Source organism: Xiphias gladius, chromosome 13 (assembly GCF_016859285.1).
Source record: "Xiphias gladius isolate SHS-SW01 ecotype Sanya breed wild chromosome 13, ASM1685928v1, whole genome shotgun sequence".
Classification (NCBI taxonomy): domain Eukaryota; kingdom Metazoa; phylum Chordata; class Actinopteri; order Istiophoriformes; family Xiphiidae; genus Xiphias; species Xiphias gladius.
Window position 1 is genome coordinate 4,575,929 of NC_053412.1, and position 26,066 is coordinate 4,601,994.

General features: G+C 44.0%; 1 protein-coding gene across 1 annotated transcript in view; it reads right to left on the reverse strand.

The window, feature by feature from the left end:
• Positions 1 to 24,421, reverse strand: part of LOC120798198 (receptor tyrosine-protein kinase erbB-4-like) — a 230,354-nt gene extending 205,933 nt beyond the window's left edge. Inside the window, exon 1 of the mRNA XM_040142305.1 lies at positions 24,070 to 24,421. Coding sequence (XP_039998239.1) covers positions 24,070 to 24,133 — 64 coding nt within the window. The 5' untranslated portion in view covers positions 24,134 to 24,421. The remainder of the gene's footprint in view (positions 1 to 24,069) is intronic.
• Between the last annotated feature and the right edge of the window lie 1,645 nt (positions 24,422 to 26,066).

Below are 26,066 nucleotides of genomic sequence, written 5' to 3' on the forward strand. Positions count from 1 at the left end.
AGCAAAAAAGGAAGCCAGAGAGATGGATAGGCAGGCACGTCGCAGTCCATCCATTCACTGCTGATTACTGTGAGTTTCTCCTGTGGGGGTGGAGGTGAGCGTGGCACCTGCTCAGCCTTCCCATCAGCTCATCTGCCATCGGATAAGTTAAAAAAATAATCATTTAAAAAAAAAAACAAAAAAAAACAACAACAAAAACTGCAATCAGAAGGTCACTGCCTCAAATCTCCAACCCAGCTTACTGAATCACAGGGTTGTTCCATTGTATTTTTATGGCTATTGTTATATGAATTTCCACAACAGTCACGACACAAAGAGGTTTAATGTCAGAATGGCCGAGAAGCATAAAGCCAGTAACTACTGCTCCTCTTTTTTATCATCTTTGTCAAAGCTAAGAACTTCCTGAACAATGTATTAAATTAAAATGTCGCTGAGCAATGCTATGAATTTAGATTTTGGTCAACTATATTGTGAATAGTGAGTGTCTGAGAAATAACTTCTGTAACTGGATAAACTTTTTAAGGGTTTGTTGTTTTAGCAGTTTAGCAGACTCTTTTTGTCAGCAGATTAAGGCAGCATGCCGAAGACATGCATGTGTAGTATAATGTTATTATTGTTCTGCTGTGTTCAAATGTGAAATAAACCAAGATGATTTTATCATTTTTTTTCCCCAAACTTTCTTAAGTCACGCAACCTCAAAATGAATAAGTCTTTTTCCTCTCACATGAAATCCCACTGAAGCTCCCTTGAGCAAGGCACTGAAACTGGAGCCACTCGAGCTGAGCTGCTCAGTGGACAGAACTGCAAAAAGTTGTACTTGTACTGAAGGAGATCTCAGGTGTATATCTGTAACCGCACGAACATGAGTCAAAGTGTTGCCGAGAAGAAGCATGCATGCTCAGCCAACCTGAAATATTAAGAAGAGAAATAAGAACACTGACTGTAGAGAAGTGTCAGCCTGTACTGTAGCGATCTGAGCCCTGAGAATACGCAAATCAGTCTCTCAAGGAAAAGAAAACAGACTTGTTTGCTTCATTTCAACCTTTTAAATGAAGCCTGTGGAAAAACAACACATTTGGGGTGTTGTCTCTCAACGGACGAGCTGCCGCTCGAGAGGATAGCGCTTTGGAAGCGTTGGGCAAAATGAAAGCGATGGTAATTTCCTAAAATGAGCGTCAATCTCTGAGCGTGTTGCGTGACTACAATGAAAGCAAACTGTCTTTCGCCTCGCCTTCTTCATCTTCGGTTTACTCTTCTGTCTCTCTACGCTGCATCTTCCCCCAACCCCCAACCCCCCCCCCCTTTAAGGGAAAGTGGATGGTCTCTAATTAATCCATAGCCGTCAGTGGGGAGCAGTTTGCTTGTTTACTCTTATTGAAATTAGCAAGGCCTGCCTCCCCAGAGACACAGCGTCAGAAGCACAATTAGCTGGCAGTGGACTAATTAGGACATGGTGCTAATGACACCTCCATCGTTGCATGGGTATGCACGGAGCGAAAACGAGAGGATTCGAGGTGAGAGAAGAAATGAGGGAGGAGAGCGGAAATGAGAGAAATTAAGGAGAAAAGTGGCATTTCTCAGCAGAGATACTACCTCAGAGGAGGGTGAATGGGCACAATAAGCTCACAGCCAAGCCGAGCTTACAGTGGCTCAGCTGGTGTCCCTGTACACCCATCTTGGCACACACACACACACACACACACACACACACACACACACACACAATATCACAAAACACCAGTGGCGGATTTGATAAGAAGCAGCCTCCCACCTTCTCACTCCTTTTCTGCAGGCTTTCTCAACACCTTGGCAGCGAGGCCAGCTGCCTGCCACTACTAGCTGCCATTACACTGATTATCAACCCCGTCAATCACATGCGCCCCCCCCAAGGGAAGGCATGGATGGACAATTAGTACGGGACGCCGCCCTCACAGAGGAGAGAAAAAGTAAAAAGCAGAAGAGTGAAGTGGACGTTCACACAGGAGGAAGATCCGGGGTGACTGTCAGGAACATTAACAGAAGGAAAACATTTTATTTTCTCACTAATTCGCACTGTACACACAGGGTGAAAATGAAGCGAGGAGGGTCAGGCGGCAGGTAATACTCTGCAGGAGTAAGAAGGACACATAGTACAAGTAAGTGAGCTTTATACAGTCAACATGGGCTTTCATCCCTCGTACAATATGGAAGCGGCAGCCCACAGGATTGGGGTTAACCTCATCCTTAGAAGAAGAAGACACTATTGGTTCAGCAAAGAAAAATGACACCAATGACACCGGCGCCTCCAGCGAGGGTTAACAGAAAGATCAGGATCAAAATATGACCGTTTTAACCAGGCTGGCATCATCGTTTCCTCTCATGAAATGACCCAAGAGAGAGAAATAACAGACCAGCACGGCGCTGCAAAGCTGTTTTTTTTTTTTGTTTGGTCAAGGTTTGAGTTAGTCCCTGGGTTTGCTCAAGGTAGAAAATTTCAGGATTGATTTCCAAACAACCACTTCCACTGCTTTTCAACTTGTTAGGATGATAAAAGCAGCTCATCAAGTCCCAGTGAATTTAATCTGGGAAAAAACACATTTTTTCCCATTTTCTTCTATCTTTCTAAACTGCTTTTCCTTCTTCTCCATTCGCTTTTTTCTCTCTTTTTCTTTACCGTGACTCAACACAGGGGATGGTGATTTCAGACTACAAAGGCCTAAGTCTTCAGAGAAGCAGAGCACTCGTGGTGTAAAATTTTCAAAAAAAAAAAAAAAAAAAAAGGATAAAACAGGAAATTCAAGGTCAAGGGCAGATGTATAAATCTCCCCTTAGTTCATGGGAGCAAAAAGAGACTCGGTGCAGCACTGAGAGCAGCTCTGAAACTCTTTCTCAGGACTTTCCAGCACCTGCTGTGAGCCATGATTCTCAGACGGACTTTTCCTCATCGCAACAGCAGTAAAAAGGAAGACCAAACCCAAGTGGTAAACCTATGAAGGAATGATTGATTTTGAGCCGAGGGTTCCTGCAAATGACCACAGTAAGTGAAAATGGGAGGGCCACAAAAGCCACGTACTTTGAGCAATGATGACCACAGGGTCTACAAGTACTGCTTTAGTTAACCACAATACCAGAGCTGAACAAACCCGGCCCAGTTTCAAAAGCCCGTTTTTTTTGGTTATCCTAATCATTTCTGACTTGAAATAATGGCAAAAACCAAGGTATTTTAAATCTGACATCGTTAAAACACCGTATTCCCCCCTGGTACTTTCAAAGTAGTTCAACACTAAACTAAGCTGTGCACTTGGTTACGCTCTAAAAGGGAATTTCTGAGGAAGGAAAAACCCTGTCAAAATGCGCCGCTCTCTCAAGGTGCTTCATTTAAATAATGCAATGAACAAAACAGGATAGTCAGCCATACTCAGTGAACAAGGTGTGCACTCACAGCACTAGAAAGCAGTTTGAATAAAAGGGTTCACCAAATGGCACACACACAATTGTGGCATTGCAAGCCACTGTCAAAACCTTTTGAAAGACGGGTTCTTGAAAATGCAGAAATAGACAGATCTTACACTCAGCTACATAGAAGAAAGATGCCTTTTGGGAGATGCTAACACTGGAAATCATCAGATAAGATATCTTTTCATCTCCTTTTTTTATAATTATTATTATTATTATTCTTGTGGATGCTACTGGAGGAAATTTTGCTGGACTGGTACCAATGCTGGCCAGTGCACGTTTGGCTCAAGCAGGGGCTGCAGTGTGAATGGGTACAACAGTAGCAGCCAAGATGGAGTCAGGCGTGAAAGACTCAGCTGCAAAATAGCAAAGAGGGGTTTGTGAAGAGTGGGAAAAAAAATGCCGTGGGGACACTGAGGAGGATGTAGAGGTCAGGGAAAAAGTCAAACATTGCCAATATGAGGTCAAGACTGTGTGTTCAGCTTGGAACTACACACACTTAATGTATGTGTGCACATCTTAAAACATGTTCTGTCAAAGTATTTATTTGTGGTGCTGAGGGTGTAAGTATTAGCTATGTATCCATGTATTGTGTGGGTTTTTATGCGTGTGTCTTTGTGTGTCCCTGGTGGTTTTCCCAGCAGCCAGGTCTGTTCCTGTGTGAGGCTGATGAATGAGGCCTGGTAGTAGCCTGGACACTCCCATTTAACACAGCATCGAGCTACAAACTGCCACTGTAGCAGACAGTAGCCGCACGGGAACACACACACACACACACACACACACACACACACACACACACACACACACACACACACACACACACACACACACACGGAAATGACAGCATTGGTGGATAGTGAAAATGATTAAAACACCCCAGTTAACATTTTCCTGACAAGTGACCTCTTGGTGTCATATAAATAATGACTGTCCTTGGCATAGCGTGATGTTAATGCTGCTATAAAAAAAAAAAAAACCCTTATGCCAAGTCTCCACAATATCAGCCAATAATCCCCAATTGTTAAACAAATGGTTTAGAGATAAAATGAAAATGGAGGCACAACAAATTATCCTAATTTTTTTCCCCGTCTCTCCCCCAGTTTGACAGCACCTATGACATGATCCGTGACACCATGGTTGCCTCTCTGATCACTTCTGATTTGTTACTATTGGTCGTGGTTCAGTTCATAGCCTGACATGTCTCTTGGCCAGTTCACGGCAGGCATTTAAAGCTGCACTAATTTATTTATTTTTTTATATTAACGAGTGAAATTACTAACAACTGAAATGGGTCGTTTGTAGTGACAAACCTACAGAGAATCACCCGACTCTGAAGTTCCCCTCAGCTCTCTCTCGGAGCCTTTTAGATTCTTTCAGCACAGGTTTCACAGACGGCCGCTTTAACGTTTAGGTTCACTCTCACCGCTCTCATGCACAGGCACTTGTCTCCAGAAAAAAAAAAAAAAAAAAATACAAAAAACGCTCTGAGAACTACCTGTGCCCAGCACGTTTCAGCAGTCAAAGTTCTCAACTAGCTCGTGAACATAATGCAGCATTTAGCAGCTTAAGAACCAGATATTTCTCTCCAGTTGGCAGACGCCAAAACAAAGCTAAAAGGAGAGTGAGTTTTGGTCTTAGATTTATTAGGTGGCTAAAAACATGACTCCAAATGCTAATGTTGCTCTGTTTCCGCTAGATATGTAAATTGGTAACTTTTTGCTAACAACTTGTTCCACTGCCCCCGAGTGGCCATTATTTCTGCCTTAATTTCTGCAACATGACCACCTACTAAGACATAGTGGCCATCTCAAAAGACAGCAGTGTGTGATTTTGACATGGTCCCATCTTCCCCCAGTATTCAAGAGTGGTTTCTTTTAACCGAGTCAGATAAGCTTAAGTTGCCTAAAATTAACCATATCTTTAGCATAGGAGGTGACAGATCGGAAAATGTTCATACGAGTTATTTTTGAAGCAGGTGCACACACGGCAAATATGGGGATACATTCAAAGCCTGAAAACATAAAATCTACCCAGACACACATACTCGCATGTCACCGGTAAAAAAGTGACAGTGGGAGCAACAAGAGTGACTTCGAAAGAGAACAGAGAGCGGGAAAGAAAGACACACATTCAGGCAGAGGGAAAAATAGTCCCAATATCATAAATGAAACCTATGAAACAAAGCAGGAAATCACATTTTGCATGGCATGACATTTAGACGATGTGCACTTCCTTTAGTCGACATAAACAACAACATGGAGAGATGAAAAAAAAGAATGTCTGCTACTGGTGTCAGCGCTGTATTTAATTAGGAGTCAAACATGTGGTATTTAAATGGTAAATTAGCAGTGCTGTGAATTGGCTGTGTTAGTCCAAGCTGTGGCAGAGAACATGTTTAGCTGCTCCAGGGATGTCCACACATGCAAATGTGCATAAATGCACACACACAAAACCACACACCCCACTGCGCAAAGCCATAACAGCGCACACTTAATTATACTCTTAATTAAGCCTGGAACTCAAAAAGCCAACAACACGCACTGTATGGACAACCACAAGGGACCTCGTGTGTGTGTGTGCAAATTGATGGCACGCTTCTGATCAGCTGGTGTGTGCGCACATATGTGTCTTTGCGTGTGTGCTTATGTTTGTATCACGGCAAATTAATGCCCCCATTTCATTAGCTGATATGTGAGTGTGTGTCCATTCGGGAGTCAAATTAATGCCATTTCTCATCCCCTGGTCAATGCAAGTTGCCCAGGCAAGTTCCCGCATACATGAATGTATTCCTTTATCTCAGCCGGGCAGATAGTTTCGGTCTGTGGATTACTTCAAGTAACTCGGACATCACTGCAAAAGACCCGTTCATCTTTACTGTACTGTGGTGATGGCAGAAGACAGATATCTCACAACTCGTACAAATAAAACCAAAAGTTGCCACGTGTGCACTGGTAATTTGGCTGAACCCCCCCTTTGAGCTGTGCTTCTTGTAGTCAATTTGCTATATGTAGTATGTTGATGTCTGTTTTAGCTTTTCATTGGACTTCCTGTGTGGTGCATGCCACATTGCAGCATCCCTCTGTCTGTTCATCCATCTGTCTGCCTCGTCCGCGCTGAACATGTGTTGTGATGCAAATGAGGCCTGGTGCCTCCACGCTACAACACCACTTTTTAATTGAACCTTTTGATCTGTGGCTAATTCCACTAATTAGCAACACTACTTTCCCAACAGAATGTTTTCTGCCGTGCAAGTGTGTGTCGGTGTATCTGTGTGTCAGTCCTCCTTATGCTAACTACCCACCAAGCCAATTGCTGGCTGGCATTTAAAAGGGCCTCAAAAAAAAAAAAAAAAGAAAAAAAAAAATCTCCGTTCTTTATCTGAGGTGCAGAGCAGACAGGTGCGCTGTTAAAAGGTAATAACGTTACATAAAAAAAAAAAAAAAAACACAGATGTTCATTATACAGGCACACACAGGCAAATCAGCATTAAGTCTTTTATTCCCCTGTATGTTTTTATATCGACGTTATTGCCTCTGAGTGTGGGAGCAACTGAACCAGAGCTGTTTGTGGCTCTGTGCCGATATAAATGCAGCTGCAGCGTGTCACTGAATGCAGTTTATATTCTAAGTGTTAATGTGGTGATTAGTTTCAATTTGTGTCTGCATATAGTAAATTGTGCGTCTGTGATATATACTATATGTACCAACAGCCTTCAAATGCCTCATGTATAAACACAAGCACATAATCATTTACATAAAGAGCAAGAAACTGTATTAGCAAACAACACAATGCACCAAATAACTCTGAGCACCATCACATCTCGAAAGTTTGTAGCTTGCTAATTCATGGCACACGACTGCAGTGGTCACCTTGATTCGCAGGATTTACTGAGGGTCAGTGGAGTCTCCGTGGACTCCCATGGAGACACTGTAATGGCAAAAACATTCATTAAAAAGTCCACAGATGCTCCTGTGCCAAAAGATAGCTAAATACGCTACGTCTGTGATTGCTTTTGCCTCATTATAACTCTCAGGTTTGGCGAGAATTTGCATATTAAGCTATTTTACACTTAAGGGATGATTGTTTGGAACATAGTGAACATACAGGTCAATGCCAGAGAAATGGAACTGACTATAAAGCTGGTTTGAAAACTTTCTGTCAGTGCAGAGCTGAAACAGTTAATCGATTAGTCGATAGACATAAAACATTCATAGCCAAACAAACATCCTTTAATCAAAAATGCCAAAAATTCCCTGGTTGAAGTGTGACAGGCATTAAATGTGCAGGTTTTCTTTGTCTTATAGCAATAACCTGAATATATTTGGCTTTTGGATAAATGAGGCAATATGAAGATGTACTCACTCTGGACACAATATTCTGACATCTCGTAGATCAGATGAATAGATCAAATTCTCAGTTACCTGAGAAAACATTGTTAGGGGCAGATACATCAATAATAGAACTAGTAGTAGTTTCTGTGGTTGTTTTGATAAATGTTGATAGGTTTTTTTTTGCCATGACTGTCTCACCATTGTAATCCAATATAACTGCTGTAAATTTTCGGGTCGGTATCCCTTTACGATACTAATGTCTTTTTTTCTTTTCAGATTATTAAGCAAATGTCCAGCTCATTTATAAAAAACACAAAATGAACAGCAAGAGCCTCTTTTACTTCTCGATTTGCAACCTCAAGGCGAAGCAGCACCAGATGCTCTGAAGAAAACTAAGTGCACAAAGTTTCCTCCCATTTTTACACTCTAATGAAAGCTCTTAAAATTCCGTCTCGATTTTGGTAAAAAAAAAAAAAGTTTTTTCAAATGAAAAAATAACCTTGATTTCATCTACAAAAGCCTGACTTACTGTGAGCAAGCACTGTATGTTAAAAATAATCAATTACTTTGTTTGTACTCTAAAAGCAGCAATCACTTTTTAACAAGAAAGTGGAGAAATTTAAAAATTGAGTTTTACTGTGTGTGTTATTCCACACAAACACACACACACTCCCCCCCCCCCATTGCTGCAGGTTCGTTGGGAATCTCCAAAACTCTCTTGATAACTAGGGGACCCCCCGCCACTTCCCTCCCCCTTCACAGCCGATCACCGCAGCCCTCCCGCCGATAAAACCGTGTCTTTGCATCACCCTCTCTCCTTACAAGGCTTCGTTAGCGCTTGCCTCCCCTCCTCCCTTTTGACTAGATTCGCTTTCAGGATGGCGAGAGCGCATGGCCCCCGACAGAAAACTCGGACGTGAGCTGTTGCGAGTTTTCGCTCCGAGAAAGGGGCTTCTTTTGCAGGAATACAAATCTGCGGGAAGATGTGGAAGAAAACAAACCTAGGTGGCTTTGAGAGGCTATAAAAGGCCTTCATTAAGTTCAAATTAAGTTGCGCTTAGGATGTGTGGCATAAATTTAACACCCTCATAATGTTTCTCTAGAAGAGTTGCCTTTGACTTGTTTTTTTTTTCCCAATTTGCCTTGAATGAGGGTTTACGTGGTCTCCCGTGGCATGTATACGGTTGAAGGAGCTACCGAGTTTAACTTGTTCGCAGGGGAAATGAAGGCGCATGAATGTGGTTTCTTATATGTTTGATGTCACATAACAAAGGGTTGTTCAGTCTGGAAGCACGGCGCTGCGAAACAGCAACACAGCAGACTTGCAAACTTTGAATGCCATGTCAGCTCTCGGGATTGCTCACTTTCAACCCCCCCTTCTCTCTCTCTCTCTCATGCCAGTCAAAAACTTCCAGGCCGAGAAAATGAGACGGAGAGATGCAGGTGTTGATATCTGTCAGAAGACAGGATTCGGAGTGAGTGGCAGCTTACCGTCTGTCCATCCCGTGCCAGTCTGAGCATGACTCCATCCACCGTCACTCCCGCTAGAAACACGTGCACACGGCCGGAGCGTGTGCACTCTGATCACTCCTCTAAACAAGGGGCCAAAGCTTGATTACCAGCTCAAAAGTGCCCACAACACTTCAGACGACAATTGATTAAGTCTGTTTTCACAATGGCACTTGAGAAATCACTCGAGCGTAGCAGAGACCACCGTTTGGCGACACGTGATGCAAATCTGTTTTTATTTTTGGATCTAAAACGGAAGCCCAACTGCGACCGACGAATCAGAGCCCAATCAGCAATTCTAGCCACGCAATGCGATTGTTCATTTACATAATTACCATAAAGCTCACAAACCTTTATCACTGATTATTATATCAAATCGCATTGACTGGAATGAGTCAGGAACGTTTTGTTTTGCTAAAACCTGTAACAGTCATACTATGTGAGGTCAGATATATCAGTTTGCCATTTTACCTGGCAGACATTGGCCTTTTATTAAATATCAGGGATCAGCTTGTCAGTGTTCTCTATCGCAGATAGGGTGGATGTTCTTCCCTCGCCACAGCCGCATTAAAAAAAAGTCCATAAAACCTGCAATGCAGGTTTATTTTCATTGTCATTCTATATAAGTTTAACTCTCTATATTTTTTTGATCACGAAGTCTTCATTTAAAGGCAGGTGTAGTGGGTGACCTTGGCTGAAGGAACTGCAAAGCTATCAAGCAGAGGTTAGCTAGCACGTGCTGAGATGGAGATTCGTTCGATGGTGTAAATATTCTCCTCAAGGCTTTTCCGTCCCGTGTCACGGTATTTCTATGAAAACTGAATTGAATTTAATCTAACTTAAAGATACGGCGTGTCATCACCAAATGTCTGGATGCATCCATATATACAGAACACGAGAGTATCAAAAAGGCAAAACAGACAAGAGTAAATGAATTATTATCACAATTTAGATGCAAATTACTTTCAATTTTGGGAAAATATTTCAAAGTATAACAAAAATCATCCACATTTTCCTCCAGACACTGAAACTGACACTGACATTTTCAGTTGCAGTGCACCTAAAAGTCACTCACTGAATTTAATCCGCATCAGCTTTCTTTATTGACTCAGATCAAGTTTCTTTGGATGAAACGATGTCATGGATTTGAAGTAGATATTCAGGCGATACTGATGAGAGATGTTTTTTCAGTCTTTAGGAGACATGCCGAAGTGCAACACTGCGGAATAAATGTTCAAACATCGCCGCTATTGGTTGACTGAAACTCGCGGGTCAAAGTTTAAAAAAGGATCAACTTTGACCCGCAAGTCAGAGAACCAGACCTCATACTGCAACCACAGATGCATTCAGACACTTCTGGCCAGAGTGTTTGTTTGCTAATAAAGTAAACATAATGTTATTTTTGTTATTTTTTCACTTCTGTGTTAAAATGTTCCCAGTTCTGAGCAACATAACGAGGAGAAACGAATTGTAGGATGACATTAGGTCAATATAAGCATGTCCAGGAACAAAAAAAGTCAACTATTACTTTCCATCAGTGGCAAATTAAGATTAGATTAGCTCAGGATAATTAATAAAAAAAAAAGCTTAAAGTCAAGGAGACTTTAGTTAAAGCTGTAACGGTGTGTGTTTGACCCAAAATACAGGTCACTGCTCTCTTTCGTTTTAACAATTTACCAGATTTTGTTTATGGAAGCGGGTGCTACAGTCACCTGCTCCCTTCTGTTCTGAAAAGGACCTGCCCTAGGCTAGCCCTCCGAAAAAACTAACACACACACACACACACACACACACACAAAAGCCTGCCTACACCTGCAAACACACACACACACACATGCATTCACAAGCACGCCGCTCCATGCACAAACACGTCCGAGGTATGTGCCCAAATGCTAATAAGCACTAGTTACACACACGCCCAGCTGATGCCATTCGGGAGCAGCGGCCTTGAGACACAGCACTCTAATTAAGTAAATGAAAGAATCGAAGGGGCAGATGGTGGGAGGAGAGGAAAAGGCAAGTAGTCGCACTTCCTCCTCTTTCTGTCTGTGTAGCCCACGGGGCTGCAACTGTTTCCCTTCCTCTCACCTCTGCCTTTTTTTTTTTTTCTTCTTTTCCCCTCTTACTTCTTCTGCTTGCTTGCCTTCTAATGGTAATTCAGTCTGGAAGACTACACACCGCGCCTGCTCCCTTGTTGTGGAGATCTCTTTGTTTCTTATCCATGCTATCTCTGTTTGTCTCCCTCTCTAACTTCCTTTCCTTCTACCTCAGCGTGCGTGCGTGCGTGCGTGCGTGCGGGCGCTTACCGCACACCCATGTCGCATGTCCCACGGGTAGATATCACCTCCACAAAAGGAAATGAAAAATCTTTGTATGGAGGGAAATGAAGTATGACTGCTCGTGCGGGTGTCCATGTATCTGATATGTTCCTATGTGGGACAAATTGCATACAGACAGTGTATTTTGTCTGAAGGTATGTGTGCATGTTCTCTGTCTGATACTACAACTCCTCTCTCTCTCTCGATCACTGTCTTATCTTCATTTGAAAGAATAAAAGTGTTTTTTCTCCAGCTCTCTGGACTGCTGGCTCAGTCAAATCGTGACATTTAGTATGAGTGAAGTAGCCGGGATGGAGTCTCTCACCTGTGCTCTGGGAATCCAGAGGGCTTTATTGTCTTTTGTTTCTCCTCCCTTACGAGTGATAACCCTTAAGATTTTAATGAAATCAAACCCTATTTGAGATACATTTTTGGTCTACATGTTTTCAGCAAAAGCCACTCCATATATCGACATTATATAATTCCCTCTCTATACAGTAGTTGAATTTTTAGTGGCAGGTGCCACCACCCCCCCCCCACTGGATTAAAAAAACCTGCTGCCGCTGCTTCACATTAAAAGCAGTCAACTGGCAAAAGACAAGGTGGCTTTTATTGCGAAGAGGTCACAAGGATGTATTTCTCCCCAGGGTTAGCGTCATCAAAAATGCATCCACAAAAGAGTCGGTTTTCTGCATTTTTCGCCATTAACTGTGGCTGTGGCCATATCAACCAGGTCTGCTTCCTTTTCCAATCCTCTCGGAAGGATCAGCATGTTAAAGATCGACCCAGAAAAGTAACATACGTCTCTCTATGCTTTACAGATACAGAGGAGCAGGATCGTTTTTTTTTCTAACCTAATTGGATTTAAAGCGGTTCCTCGACTGGAAAAACCTCTAAAAGTCCATAATCTGGCACAAAAAGCTATGACAGAGCACAACAAAGAGTTTTGTGAGTGAACCTGTTTGTATGCCCCACTGCCCCGCAGTTGGAACATGATTTCAAGGGAGTGGGAGCCTTTTGAGAATTTTATTTTCAAGCAGAACACAGGCTCACAGAGGGCAGCAGCGTGACGGTATGAAGCGCTGCCTGAAACGGCGGACGGTGAGGCCACGTGCGTTTCAACTCTATCTGCCCCTGTATTTATCTCGGCCTTTCTAAATGTCTCTCTGTCTGTCTCTCATGCTCTCTCTGTCTCTTCCTCTCTCAGGACTTTCTCACAGTGCTTATCTGCAGGAAACCATGAATACATGAAGCCACTCTGGAATTTATTGGACTCAGAATGAACCTGGAATGAAGCAACATAGAGAGTTTTCTCGTATTTTAATATCAGTTTCATGTTGCTTGAATGAAGCTGCTTTGATTCCTCCCTTTTTGTTCAAATGACAGTGTGCTGTGGAAACGAGTAGTCGAGGAAACATTGGGGGACACACATTTTGATGATTAATTAATTGTTTGGGTCTTTCCGCAAGCAAACATGTAAAAAAAAACTGCTGTCTCCAGCTTCTAAAATGTGCAGATGTGTTGCTTTTCTCGGTTTTGCAAGGCTGAAAATTAAATATGTTTGGTTTTTAAACTGATGGTTGGACCCACCAAGCAATTTTGACATTAAACATTAGACTTAACCAACTGATTTATTTATAAAAAAAAATAATTGACCGATTAGCCTATAATGAAAATAATCACTTCTTATTTGTCAATTACAGTTTTGGAGGTTAAGTAAAAATAGCTCGCACACCCTGCGTCCCACTTCCTACAGTAGGGTTAGACACTTAAAGCACTTGGTTAAAGTTACGGAAAGATCGCGGTTTCGGTTAAATGCTGTTGCAAGTAAACATTTCCTGTCCTTCAAGTCCGCACAAACTTTTTGTAATATTTAACAAAACCACAATCTTTTCCTAAGCTTAACAAGAGCAGTGAACAGTCTAAAAATAACCATAAAAATGGTAATTGTGGAGCTGGGTATTTAGACACTATACTCTTTTGGTTAAAGATTGAAACAACTGTAATCTTTTTTTCCCCCTTTTTTAAAGATATATTTGTGGCTATTTTTGCCTTCACTGTGCAGCAGACAGCGTAGAGGCAGACAGGAAACAAAGGGAATGGCCTGAAACCTCCTGCTGGGTCCCCTACTGGAAATAAAGAAGGGACATTGGGCTTATTTGGTATTTGCTTTAAGGGTGCAGCTATCAATTTGTAATCTTTTCCACTTATTCTTTGATTCTTCGATAAGTCCTGATTTAAATCATAATTCAGCCAATTTCAGACCATATTTTCTTTGAAAACTTCTTGTACATCTGTTTTGGTCTAGACGAAATTTTAATTTGATTCATTTTTTGAGAACTTTGGCCTCTGCTGTAATAGAAAGGTTTTGTAGGAAACCAACTGTTGTATTTCCACATAACTCAGTTTCGGTTTTGGCAAAAGCAGATATTTTTTTGGAAAAAATAAATGAATCATGTTGACATTGAACATTTTGTAGATATGTGTATAATCCAGCTGGAAATATGTTGTTGACACATGGGTGAAAATAAACATACAAATACACATGTCTGTGTGTAATGGTGCATCCAAAAGATGTAAATATAGATCCTGACACACTGCACAATCACACAATAGATAATTGACAAACACGCAACTGCAAACCTCGACACACACACACACACACACACACAAACACACACACCCAGTGAGTGCCTGTGTGGCCCAGGCTGATTAATTGGAGCGTTCACCGGCGGTGATAGCTGTACTCCTCAGAGACAACACACTGTCTCTCTCACTCCAGCTTAACCTCTGCTGGACACACACACACACACACACACACACACACACACACACACACACACACACACACACACACACACACACACACACACAAACACTTACTTCATCTTCTCCTTTCTTAGCTAAAATTATAGCAATTCTCTTGATTTCTCTCTCTGTTGTACTGTCTCCCGTCTTGCAAATGACCCGCCATCAGCTCGCTTTCACCTTGACAAGAGCAATTGTGTTTTTGCCGCGGAGCAACCGGTTAAGGTACGACGCAGGTGAGGACTCAGGTGTGTACGTGGGAGCGCGAGCGAGAGTGTGTTCTTGCCTCTCAGCTGCAGACATATTAATGAACCAACGCACAAAAACCATAGAAATGCACAGTTCCTTTCAAGTGCACTCTTTCCAGAGCTCTCTCGCCTTTCTTATTGCTGAAGGTGACTGACCTTCACTCTCTCTCACACACACACACAAAGGGCAGCCAATGCATTCTCCTCCACAAGTTTTATGTACCTTTAAACCAGCCGAAAGGCGCAGCCATATTTCTGCAGGACTGCAAGGTGACTTCAGAGGGACAAAAAAAGGGGGGGGGGGGGTAATGAGGATGACAAGAACAAGTGTCGGCAGAGAAAGTCTCCACCTCTGGTCAGGGTATTGTTCCCCACCAACCAACCCACTATCCCTCATTATCACCCTCCTCTCTCTTTCCATTGTCCTACTCTCATCCTCTCATGCTCGCTCCTTATCTATCCTTAGAGACTTTCCATCTTTTTTACCTCCACTTTGTCTCCCTTTTTCTTCCCTCGCTCTCTTGCACCCCCCCCCCCCCCGACACACACATGCATACCTCCACCTTTCCCCCTCCTCCCTCTCTCTCTCTTTCTATTCCCTCCCTCCCCAGTCAGCTGTCATGGCTGCCACTTTCTCGCGCCCACTCATTTATTACAGGTCACCATTGCAGGGTGGGGGGGGGCATTTAAAAAGGACAACGTGCCCCATCTAAACACACAAACACACATAACTGGAATCTCATACATTATGCATGGGTTTGCAAGCACTGTACATAAATACATGCTAACATTTAAGGGGAACTAACGTGCACAAAATTTTGCATATTGGCAAATCAGAGCTCACCACAGTCACATACACACACAGGTAAGCACACACTTGCAGAAAGGCTTAATAAAAAGGTACAGAAAACTATACACATAAATGCTGACTTGAAAATACGCAAACGTACAGTGACAACAAACAAGCCCTTCCAGGCATTTGCAGTCAAATTACCACAAATTTAACCAAACATCACAAAATGTTTACTCTTTTACAAGTCAAAGTCAAATTAAAAATCAAGCCTCGATCTCTATAAACAAACTTCCATGTGAAGACAACTTTTTCTCCCCAGAACTTGTCTTCTCAGGCAGTGCGTACCCACAGGATATGCTGTATCACTCCCAACAAGCTCCTCTGACTAGCCTTTTTTTTTCTTTTTTCTTTTTTTTTTTAATACCAGAAGTGAACCACTTGTTTTCATAACCCAAGCCGAGTATTTGGCTACGCAATATGGATGGGAGCACCGTACAAACTCTAACAGGGCCAACAAAATGAGGTTACAGAAACACACAAGACTCTAGCTAGCCCACAACCAGACATCCTACGATCCTAAGAGATTCCTTGACTCTTTCTGACTCTAATTTGAACTTGAAAACGCTTTTTTTTTTTTTTTGCAGCTGCGGACTTGCAATCTTTAAATAATTTTACCACAAAATAACATGTCAAGACGTTGGCTTTGCATACAATTCAGAACAAATTGACATACATGTGCACACACCCACACACACAGAAAAAAAAAAAAAAAAAACACATGGCTACAGCAGCCTGCTTTCATTATTTTGCCCTTGACAAATAACACAGCGTGTTTCCATGTTTCAGATGTTTTAATCTTGTAGAATTAGCTGAACATGAGTCTGAGACAGGGAGGGCTCTGCTCCTGTGGATCTGAGCTTATGTCCTGTAAATACTGTAGCAACATATCACTGATATTCCATTTTAATCCTTGTAAACGAAGCCTCTCTCTGCCATGACGACGACTGGAAAAATGCAACAATCTCTTCTTTTCTTTTTTTTTTTGTTGCAGGCAAATAGTCAGAAGAAGAATTAAAGCAGAGAGAAATAGCAGAAACAGCCTGATAGACGAAAAGAGGCCCATGCCTAAGCATACAGAGTATCAATCACACACACACACACCCACAGACTCATGCACACAAACACAGAGTAATACACACTCAAACAGTGCCAGACAGATTAAGGCCCTGATCAAGGCGGGTGTCGCATAAAAGTCTTGGAACAGTAAATATCCTTAATTTGTTGTGTAATTAAACAGATTAGCTGCCGTGAATATCTTAACAGGGATTAGCTCACACACAATACAGCAGGCGGGCTTGACTACGCACACACACACACGCACACACACACACACACACGCGCACACACACGCACACAGAGGGAGTAAACTAATGAAAAGCATCCCAAATAACTCGCTTTTTAACTACCGTAAAACGAGTTGGTGTGTGGTAAAGGTATGTCTATGAGTGTGTGTAGTGACATCACTGGACAGAAAGAGAGAGAGAGAGAGAGACAGAGACAGAGAGACAGAGAGAGAGAGAGAGAGAGAGAGAGAGAGATTTGTTTCTCTACCTCCACTGCGTTCTAAAAGGTCTTGGTTTACTTGCCGGATCGACACGCAGAGATGAAGGATTAGAGACCAGTGATCATTTTTCCTTCCGCAGACTTTCATTAAAACACAAGCCTTTGTCAAGGTTACAGGATAAAAAATAAATAAAAATCTATTGTGATTCTAATGCCCTCTTATTGTGCTGCACTGAAAGCCTGAGAGCCGGAGAAGAAAGCAAGGGAAGCAAACAAAAGGAGGCTAAGGAACTAGAAGAAAAAGCCCAGACTTGTTGTGAATGACAGAGTCGATGGCACTTGATCCTGCCTCGCCAAAGAAGTGCTGCCAATCAAAGGAAGTTGAACGCTGTCCCACTTCCTGTGTTGGCCTGGTGCCTGAGCACAGCACTGCAAATGTAAATCTGGAGCCGACACTTGTAGACACAAGCGCAAATACACATGCATATGCACACATGCAGTACATATATTATGTATGTATATCACAAGGTAGATAATGCACTCATTCCCTACGAGAATTATGTGAAAATAGCAAAGCCTTTCTCCATTAAAGAGATATTTAAATATATATTAAAATGTAATATTTCCCTCAGGGGTTGTTGGAATAAAAAACGGAGTTAAAAGGAGTATGAATATTGGACTTACATACACCAGGTGACTCCAGATGAATGTTAATGCTGCTCCATGTCTGTTGGATGTGGAAATAGGCAACTGTCTTCTAGCACATTAGCCGTAGCAACTTTAGAAGGTCATACAATACGTCAATGTTCCGCAAAGTGGCCAAAAAATCCATCCGTCTAGGTTTCAGTGATGATCCTGACACATTTCTATTCTCAGGTTTCTCATTAAATTCCTGCTTAAGAGAAACAAGTAATGTTGTTATGCGATTAATGTTATACTTCTGGAAACTTTCTACATCCACAAGTTTAATGGTCAGCTGCATTCTGGTCAGACACACTTTGAAAAGCCAGCAACAAAAAAAAATCTGCTCACGGATGACTATTGTCTTCTCTCTAACACCCATTGATCTACATGGCTGAGATTTACATTCATCTTAAACTAGCCCAGACTCTAAAGTATAAACCAAAGTCTGGACACAAAATATGCCTCTAAACCTCGCTCCGAAGAGTTAAACCTCACAAGCCTAGGGGTACACAAGCACAGAGCACACAATACATGCATCTGCGCGTGTAAATGACAGTTTGAGTGGTGTATGAAGGAGCCACCGACAGCATGTTGTTCATGGAACAAATTGGGTGTCGTAATTAAAGGGGGGGGGGAAATTAGCTGTTTTCCAGTCTCCCTGTGTGCTCAGCGACAGACCCGCACACACGGGTAATGAAAGACGGAGGGAGGAGTGTGTGTGTGTGTACAGATATGTGTGTGACTGAGTGAGTGAGTGAGTGAGAGAGGAGGAAGGAAGGAAAGGAGAAAGGGAAGGAGAAAAGGAGAGGAAATAAAAAGCTGTTAAAAGAGGAAAGAAAAGCAGAGGCAGTGAAAGACGGATGAAACAGAGCAGGGAGATAAAACAGAAACACAATGAGAGATGTTAATGGATGAGAACAGGAGGGAGACATGGTGTGTGCGAGGGAGAGAGAAGCAGAGATAAAGAAAGAGAGAAAAGGGGAAGAGATGACAAATTTGTGACAAAGTAAGAGGAAGAGGGCTAATGAAATAAAAGTCAAAGTAAAAGAAAGGTTTTTATATGAGAAGAGAAACTCTGAAGTAGTGTGAGCCAGCCGGATCTGCCTGTCTGTTTGCAATGCTCGCAATGTGTGTGTTGTGTGTGTGTGTGTGTACGAAACTCCTCTGACGCAGGATGGAGGCATTTGTCTCTGAGTGGAATTACAAGTGGCGGGCTGAACAACCCCTCCAGTAATCCAGAAGAAACAGAAGTGGGGGGAAAAAAATGATTCCTCTGTCTCTCCTGTCCTTTCTTTTCCTGGTCCATGTAGTGTGTGTGTGTGTGTGTGTGTGTGTGTGTGTGTGTGTGTGTGTGTGTGCGTGTGTGTGAGAGAGTATGTGAAAGAGAGCGCATTAACTTGTACTTCAAGCAAACAACGAGGAGGCACAAAGCTGCCTCACACTTAAAAACCACTAAACAAAGCTTCCGCTACCCCTTCACGTTAATGTACTTAATGACTCTGAGTTTGAGCGTGCGAGAGATAAAAGAAAGAGGAAGACCGAACCAGCACGCAAGAAGAACTTAAAAGAGAGTGTGTGGATACAACAGGGTTTACAGTTAATCCCAGTGCACGGACGCACTGTGTTTTCTGTGTGTGAGTGAGATCTCAGTCCTCCTGAAAAGAGACATCTGTGCCAGGCTTCAAGCCTCCAACTGGCCAATCTAACTCACACTAGGAGTTGGCACCGGACGCCTCAGCACAACCAAAGCCAGCCCTGCTCATCATTAGGCAGCAAAGGCGTGGGGGTTCAAAAGTCTGCCCAGCCAAACAGTGCGCCAGAGACGGAGAAGGAGCAAGAAGCCACGGGATGATTCCAGAGGCCAATAAAGCAGCTATTCTGTACTATTCAAGTCTTGGAAGTTTTCCTTCCCATGCTGTGCAGTTGTGATTCCACATGTAAATATTTGGCCGGTTTGCAAAGTCAAAGAACAGAAGCCCCTCTGTACAGCTGGCGGGCAAACAAAATGTCAAGCAAACAGGCTCATGACGTCGGCGCATCGCTTACGAATGCCTGGGAAGAGAAAAGTAGGAGACAAAACCAAGTCGCCCCCCCCCCCAGAGAGAACAGCGTCATCTTTGTTCGGCCCGTGCAGATAATAATTCCGAGTGCAGATTCGCACGACGGGTACCATAAGCGGTAGTGTACTGCTGTCTCTGGCCTTGGAAAAGCGTTCCATCACCCCCACGCGGCCCCTCTCTTTGAGCACGCCGAGACTGTCCGGCCATGACAGAGGAGGCAAATAACAGCCCACACCTCAATGTCACCCCCACTGAACGGCAATTATTATTCTCTTTGCAGACGGCAGGCTTTTATCCCACCACCTCTTTCTGGCTCTGTCTCTTTCACCAGGTAGACAACGACAAATACGCACGCATTCACCGTACAGATCTCCATCAGCTCATCAGAAACTACCACAGCATATTTGACTCAAATCCAGCAAAAGCCTGGCACGGGTTAAGCCTGGCAGATATCAAGTTATGATAGCAATGTTGACTCATTTAGGGCAAGATTGAATTCCTTCACCCGCCTCATCTCTCATACTGTCAAATAAAGGGCTCGCGGTCTAGACTGATGCTATCAAAAAAAAGCTTAATTAGCTTGTAATAAATTCTCATTTCCGCCAGTCTTCTACAAAGCCTCGGCCAGCTCCGTGTGTGCCAGCTGACGGACGCCCAGTAATTTGATAGTGGCATTCAGCGGGTTCCCTTCCCGCCGCCCCCTTCTCCCCCAGCCATTTCACAGGAGAGAATGTCTTTAAATGTCACCCAAACACACACACACACACGCACGCGAATGCAGCATTTGCCGTACACACTCAAGAGCTGGGGCGATTAAAATGTTTGCGCCATTTGTTTCACCAAGGAGACAAACAGAGGGTGATGAAATTACTGGTATAAGCTTCACTGAAAGGTGCAGGAGGTGGGAATTTTCTGTGAAAAACTGCCTATTAAGCCTAAATCAAAAACAGAGAGGAGGATCCCGTCCTCACAAGTTAAATACCAGAGATTCTCCCTTTCGAGCTCCGCAGAGAAGTCAGTTGTTCCAGGGAATACCATCACCTTTGATGAGACATTTTAGCACAAGTTCTCCAGACATAGGAAGCAGCACCTCGAACCTAAAGTGCAAATTCCAAAATGGCAGGAAGCTAAAGAAAGCTGGATTTGGCGAAAGATGAATAAAACCGTTCGCAACTACAGAGAAGGACCGGACACAAAAGTTTCTTTGTTGACCTCGGAAACAGCAGAACTCAAGGTCCGTGCAGTTTCAAAACTCCACAACTGCATTACTTCTCGCCTCCATATGCCGCCAAATATGCCCGAGAAGAAGATGAGTTGATCAGTCGATCAACAGAAGATTAATGGCAGCTATTTCGAGACTTGATTATTTGATCGAAGGGAAAATGCCAAACAGTCCCTGGTTCCAGCTTCTCAAATGTGAGGATCTTATATAATAGTGGACTGAGTTTTAAACTGATGGTCGAATAAAACAAGCTAATCGAATGCATCACCTTTGGCTGTGAGAAACTGTACTAGGGACTCTTCACTATTTTCTCACATTTTCTTGACAAGCCGATGTACTGAGAAGATGAATCAATAATGACAGTAATCATTAGCTGAACCCCTGACCCCACTATCCCACTGAAGGCAGCACAGTCAGTGAGCCATGGACTTCCTTCAGAACTCCGTGATGAGGGAGATTTGGCCGTGGCTTAGCCGTTCGGATTTCTTTTGGGTTACTTTGCCTTCCAAAAGTTGGGGATTTCGCTTCGTGACCCAACCTGCCCGGGAGTCTAAAGAAGGTTAAATCAGCCTTGCTCTTAGTTTATAGTGGGATCTACTAATGAGGACTTGAACGCACTGTCGGGGCCAATCCTGAACTCTGAATCAGTTCTTTTTTCTTTCTTTTGGTTTATTTTAAATTCAAAATTAAGATTAATTTGATTCCGCAGAAGGCCGTGACTCTACACAAATGCAGTTTGTGGTTCCCCCTCGTCCTGCCAACAGTCGGTCAGAATAGAGCAAAACATCCATCAAGTCTCTCACCGTGTGAACACCTCCATGCTTGGCACACATGCGCTGGTACTGTACATGATGCAAACACACACACACCCATACACACCCATACACACACACACACGCACACGCGCAGTTCAGTGTGCACAGACCGGCGGACTGGCTGACTGGCAGGAATGCTGCAGACATTTGTCTCGCAGCGGGAGCGGGCAGACAGATTCAATCACCACGTTAAAACAACAGTGAAGTGAACATCTCTGGCCTTGACTGACTTCAGCCTGATAGAGCTTTACATATGACTGATAGACGGTGTTGGGTATGAATTGTTAAGAGCTGCAAAAAGGAGATTCAGTGAGAGAGAGAGAGAGAGACCAAAGAGTGCACAGTTAGGGGTCACACAAATATCTCCTCAGTATACACCCACCAACACCCGCACACAACGAACTTCCCGAGAGGCATAGCTCAGATTCTTGGACGGAATTTGCATCACAAATATCTCGGATGGGAGAGTACGCATGGAGAATAAATAAGCCGGTGAGGCTGCCGCTTTTCTTCCCCGTTCATCCTGCCTGTCACCTATCCATCCGTGCATCCATCCACTCCTGTTTAATAGGCAGGATTCGGCGCCTTCCATCCAAGATCCACACCAGAGTCGGCAGGGGCGTGGGGGGCGTGTGTGGTTGTGTGTGGTTGTGCGTGGTTGTGCGTGGTTGTGCGTGTGTGCGTGTGTCTCCAGCTCTGCCTGAGAACCACCAACCACCGGAGGCCGAGCCAAAACCCGACCTGTCCTTGGAAGCGGGAAGAAAAGCGTCCTGGAATCCCATCCGTGCCTCTGAGAGGTTGGGCGATGGCCAGATTCACCTCTAAACATCAATCCACAAACTCTCCTGTGTTCCCGCTTCCTGACTCTACTCTGCTTCGGTGTTTTTTCCACTCTGGCAGTCCTTGCCCAAGCTTGATTACGTCAATTAAGGAGGCAGAATTCTGGCATCACGAAACGGCTCATCCGCCCAAAGTGAAACATACAATATTACTGTGCAAGTGAGTCAAGTGCTTCTCATAATCTGATATTACACCAAACTCCAAACCAGACAGAATACCAGAGCACCTTAAAGACCTTATTGATCAGTAAGTCTGTGAACAGAAGCTGAGTGGAAAAAGTTCTGCAGCACAATCTCTCAACTTCAAAGCCTGGAATAATCATTTGCTGGGGAAAAAAAAAAAAACAGCCAGCGAGATTTCGTTGCAAACCCTGCTTCATGAACAAAATATCACACAGCGAGCGGTGGAGCCTCGAGTGTTGCATGTTGCAGGGGCAAATATCACAGAAATCATATCAACAAATATCCTACGGGGATGTCAAGACGGAAAACCAGCGCTTCCACATAAATAAAACATCATTAACTCCTCTATAAATTGACTATTGAGTGCCACGGAGACATTACAAGCCTTTATAGTAACACTGCAGGAACATTAAAGTGACTTTCGTCCAGGGACTGGCTCCACAGGGGTCCTAATGATGAAAGCGAGATGTTTTCCCACTGCCTGTATGGCCCTCAGTATATCTGCTACATCTAAATTATTCAGAGACGGCGAGGAATAAAAACTGTGCCACCGGTGCAGCCGAGCTCGATTCATACGAATTAGCGCAAATAGCCGCAGTCGCCGGTCTGTCAACGTCCGCTTAGGGGAGCGCAGTCTTTCCCCATTTAGGAGAGAATATGAAACCGGGCATCATCTGAGCTGCACCGGCAGGAGCGAATCGCTTTCTTTCAGTGAATTTTATGAGATGTTTGATACTGTTTCTTCCCCCCTCTCTCTCTCTGTCTGTCTTTCTTTAGCGACAGACTGATGGGATCAGGCACTCAGGCAAAAATGTGGTCGCTTCTGTCTGTGAGACGCTCAGAATCTATATAAACAGGGGTAATTATTAAAAAAAAAGGATGGATGGAGGGGGGGGGGGTTGGAGAGCTTTTTACGCAGAGCCCGACACGCTCCCAGAGGCTGCCGGGTCTCACAGTTCACCGCTGGCTCGAGCGAGTCTCGGTGCGATGACTCGAGCCCGCGTCAGCGTGGCTGGACGTGGAAGTTGTGTTTCAAGTTTGCGGCGAACAGCGGCCGTGGTGTCCATTCATTATCATTCAGCGAACACCTACCGTCAACTCGCCGCTGTCCTGCGCACATTTAAAGGCTGGCGACAGGCTAGCAGGCTGGGCTCTTTTTTTTGTGGGGGGGGGTCTCCGGACCCGCACTTCAACCGTGCGTGTTGAAGTCTGACCTGACCGAGGACCCGGGCGCAGAGACGCGCATCAAGGCACTCACCTGACTGTGCTGCACTCGATCGGATCAGCGCCAAAGTGACGAGGACGCAAGCGGGGAACTTCATCTTTGAAAGGGCTGCTTGTCTTGTTAACTCCCGTAACTCACATGTCCAATTAAGATATCCTCGTTGTTCTCACACACATGCACACACACCAGACACAAAAAAAATAAAAAAATAAACAACCACAAAAAGGTCGGAGTCTTCTTGGCTTTTTGGACAACTGGCACAGTTTCCGTGCGCCCCCAGAACCAGCACCGCGCTTTGTTGTGTTTGTTTATCGGTTTCCAGACCAGTGTTTAGGTCGGTTTCTGCCGCCGATACTCTGAGCCATTTACTCCTCACACTGCCATAGCGCCGGTGGCTTTCGGGGGGGTGGGGGGGTGGGGGGTGAGTGTGTGTATGTGTGTGTTGGGAAGAGGGGTTGGAGGGGCTCTGAACACGCCTCTTTGCTGTGATTGACACCTCCTCGAGCCTATTAAAACCGGCGATCCAAAAGATTTGGAGCGTTTTTCTCTTTTTTTGGAAACCCGCCCATCCCACTTATCACCCCTTCTGATTGGCTATTAGGCTTTATTGCTGCTGTCAGTACACCTGTCAGGAGCGGATTTCGGCTCCGCTTTCCTGCTGGGAGGTGTGGCGTCCGAATTATTACCTTCCGCGTTGAAGGAAACGGACTTTTTAATCATCATATAATGATCATGATTTAAAGTCGTATCTTCACCAGTGGCTACGCAGCCTCTTGGCTGCCGTTACGGATCAATGCGAGTCATTCAGAGAGATCAATTGCTATATAGGGAAATGAAAGATGTGACAGACACAGACCTTTCGAGAAAAAAATGCAAGACGCCATCAATTCCAGTGATTTCAGTCTTTGTTTGGTTGGGTTTTTTGTCTTTGTTTCTTTTTTTGTTTGCAGATTATTACGACTTGAAACAGACTTGCCTAAACATCGGACAAGTTTCCCTGCGGTGCCAGCAGCTTCAGCCTCTTCGCCACAGAAGGCACAAGCCCGTACACCTGAGGCGATGCTGGTCTACATGAGCCGCAATGGACAGAACGGCCCCGGGGGCCGCTCATCCGACAGGCCGGTGCGGCCTGTTCTGCTCTCCGGCTTCCGAGCTGGCCGATCAGCGAGGACCAGAAGATATCGATCTGTGGTCCACGGAGGGCGAAACCTCGGCCGTAACCGTCCCGGTCACAGAGTTACTCCACAGCCTAGGCAGCGAAGAGCCCCTGGGTGCCAAACGCAAGCCTCATTTAGCGTCCTCTGCTGCTCTCTAGGGGATAGGACGGAGAATTACTCAGGGTCGAGCCTTTTTTCACGGCAGCGCGCATGAATCGTAAAGCCGCTGAGGAACATAAAATAACATGGCAAGTCAAGCAAAAGGCCAAATGATTACCTTAAGAAGCCCGGCTTTTATCATTCTTGAAAAGAAAACTGAGGCGAGGGATCATCCCAGATTTATTGCGTTGAAAAAAAAAGTCACATAAAAATGGCCTTCGTGTGCATCACATTTAAGGGCTTAAAAATCAGCATTGTGCACGTTGGTTGAACTATGCCAGTGCTGGAATGCGTAAAACGGCCCTTGAGTATCAACAAAAGTGAACACGACATGTTTTGTTTTTTTCTTTAAAAGAATGATTTGAGTCTTTTTAGATTGAAGGTTCCCTCTGGCTAAAACCCAAGAAAAACCCCGTCTAAAATATGAACTTTGGGGACATAAACTCTCGTAGCTTTCAATCCACACACATATGAGAAAGCCCTTATTAGAGCAATGGGACTACTCTCCCACACACACACACACACACAGAGACAGAAAGGCACAGAAAGGCGCACTGAGCGGCAGCACAGCACGAGGCGGCCTTGAGAATACTAATGAACGCCACTCTGTTCCTGCGTAGAGAAATCGTCCTGGGCTGCGTGGGGATTTGTGCTGAGGAGGGTGTGTGACATGAAAGCGGGGATTTTTTTTTTTTTTGTCCTTGTGCTCTGAGA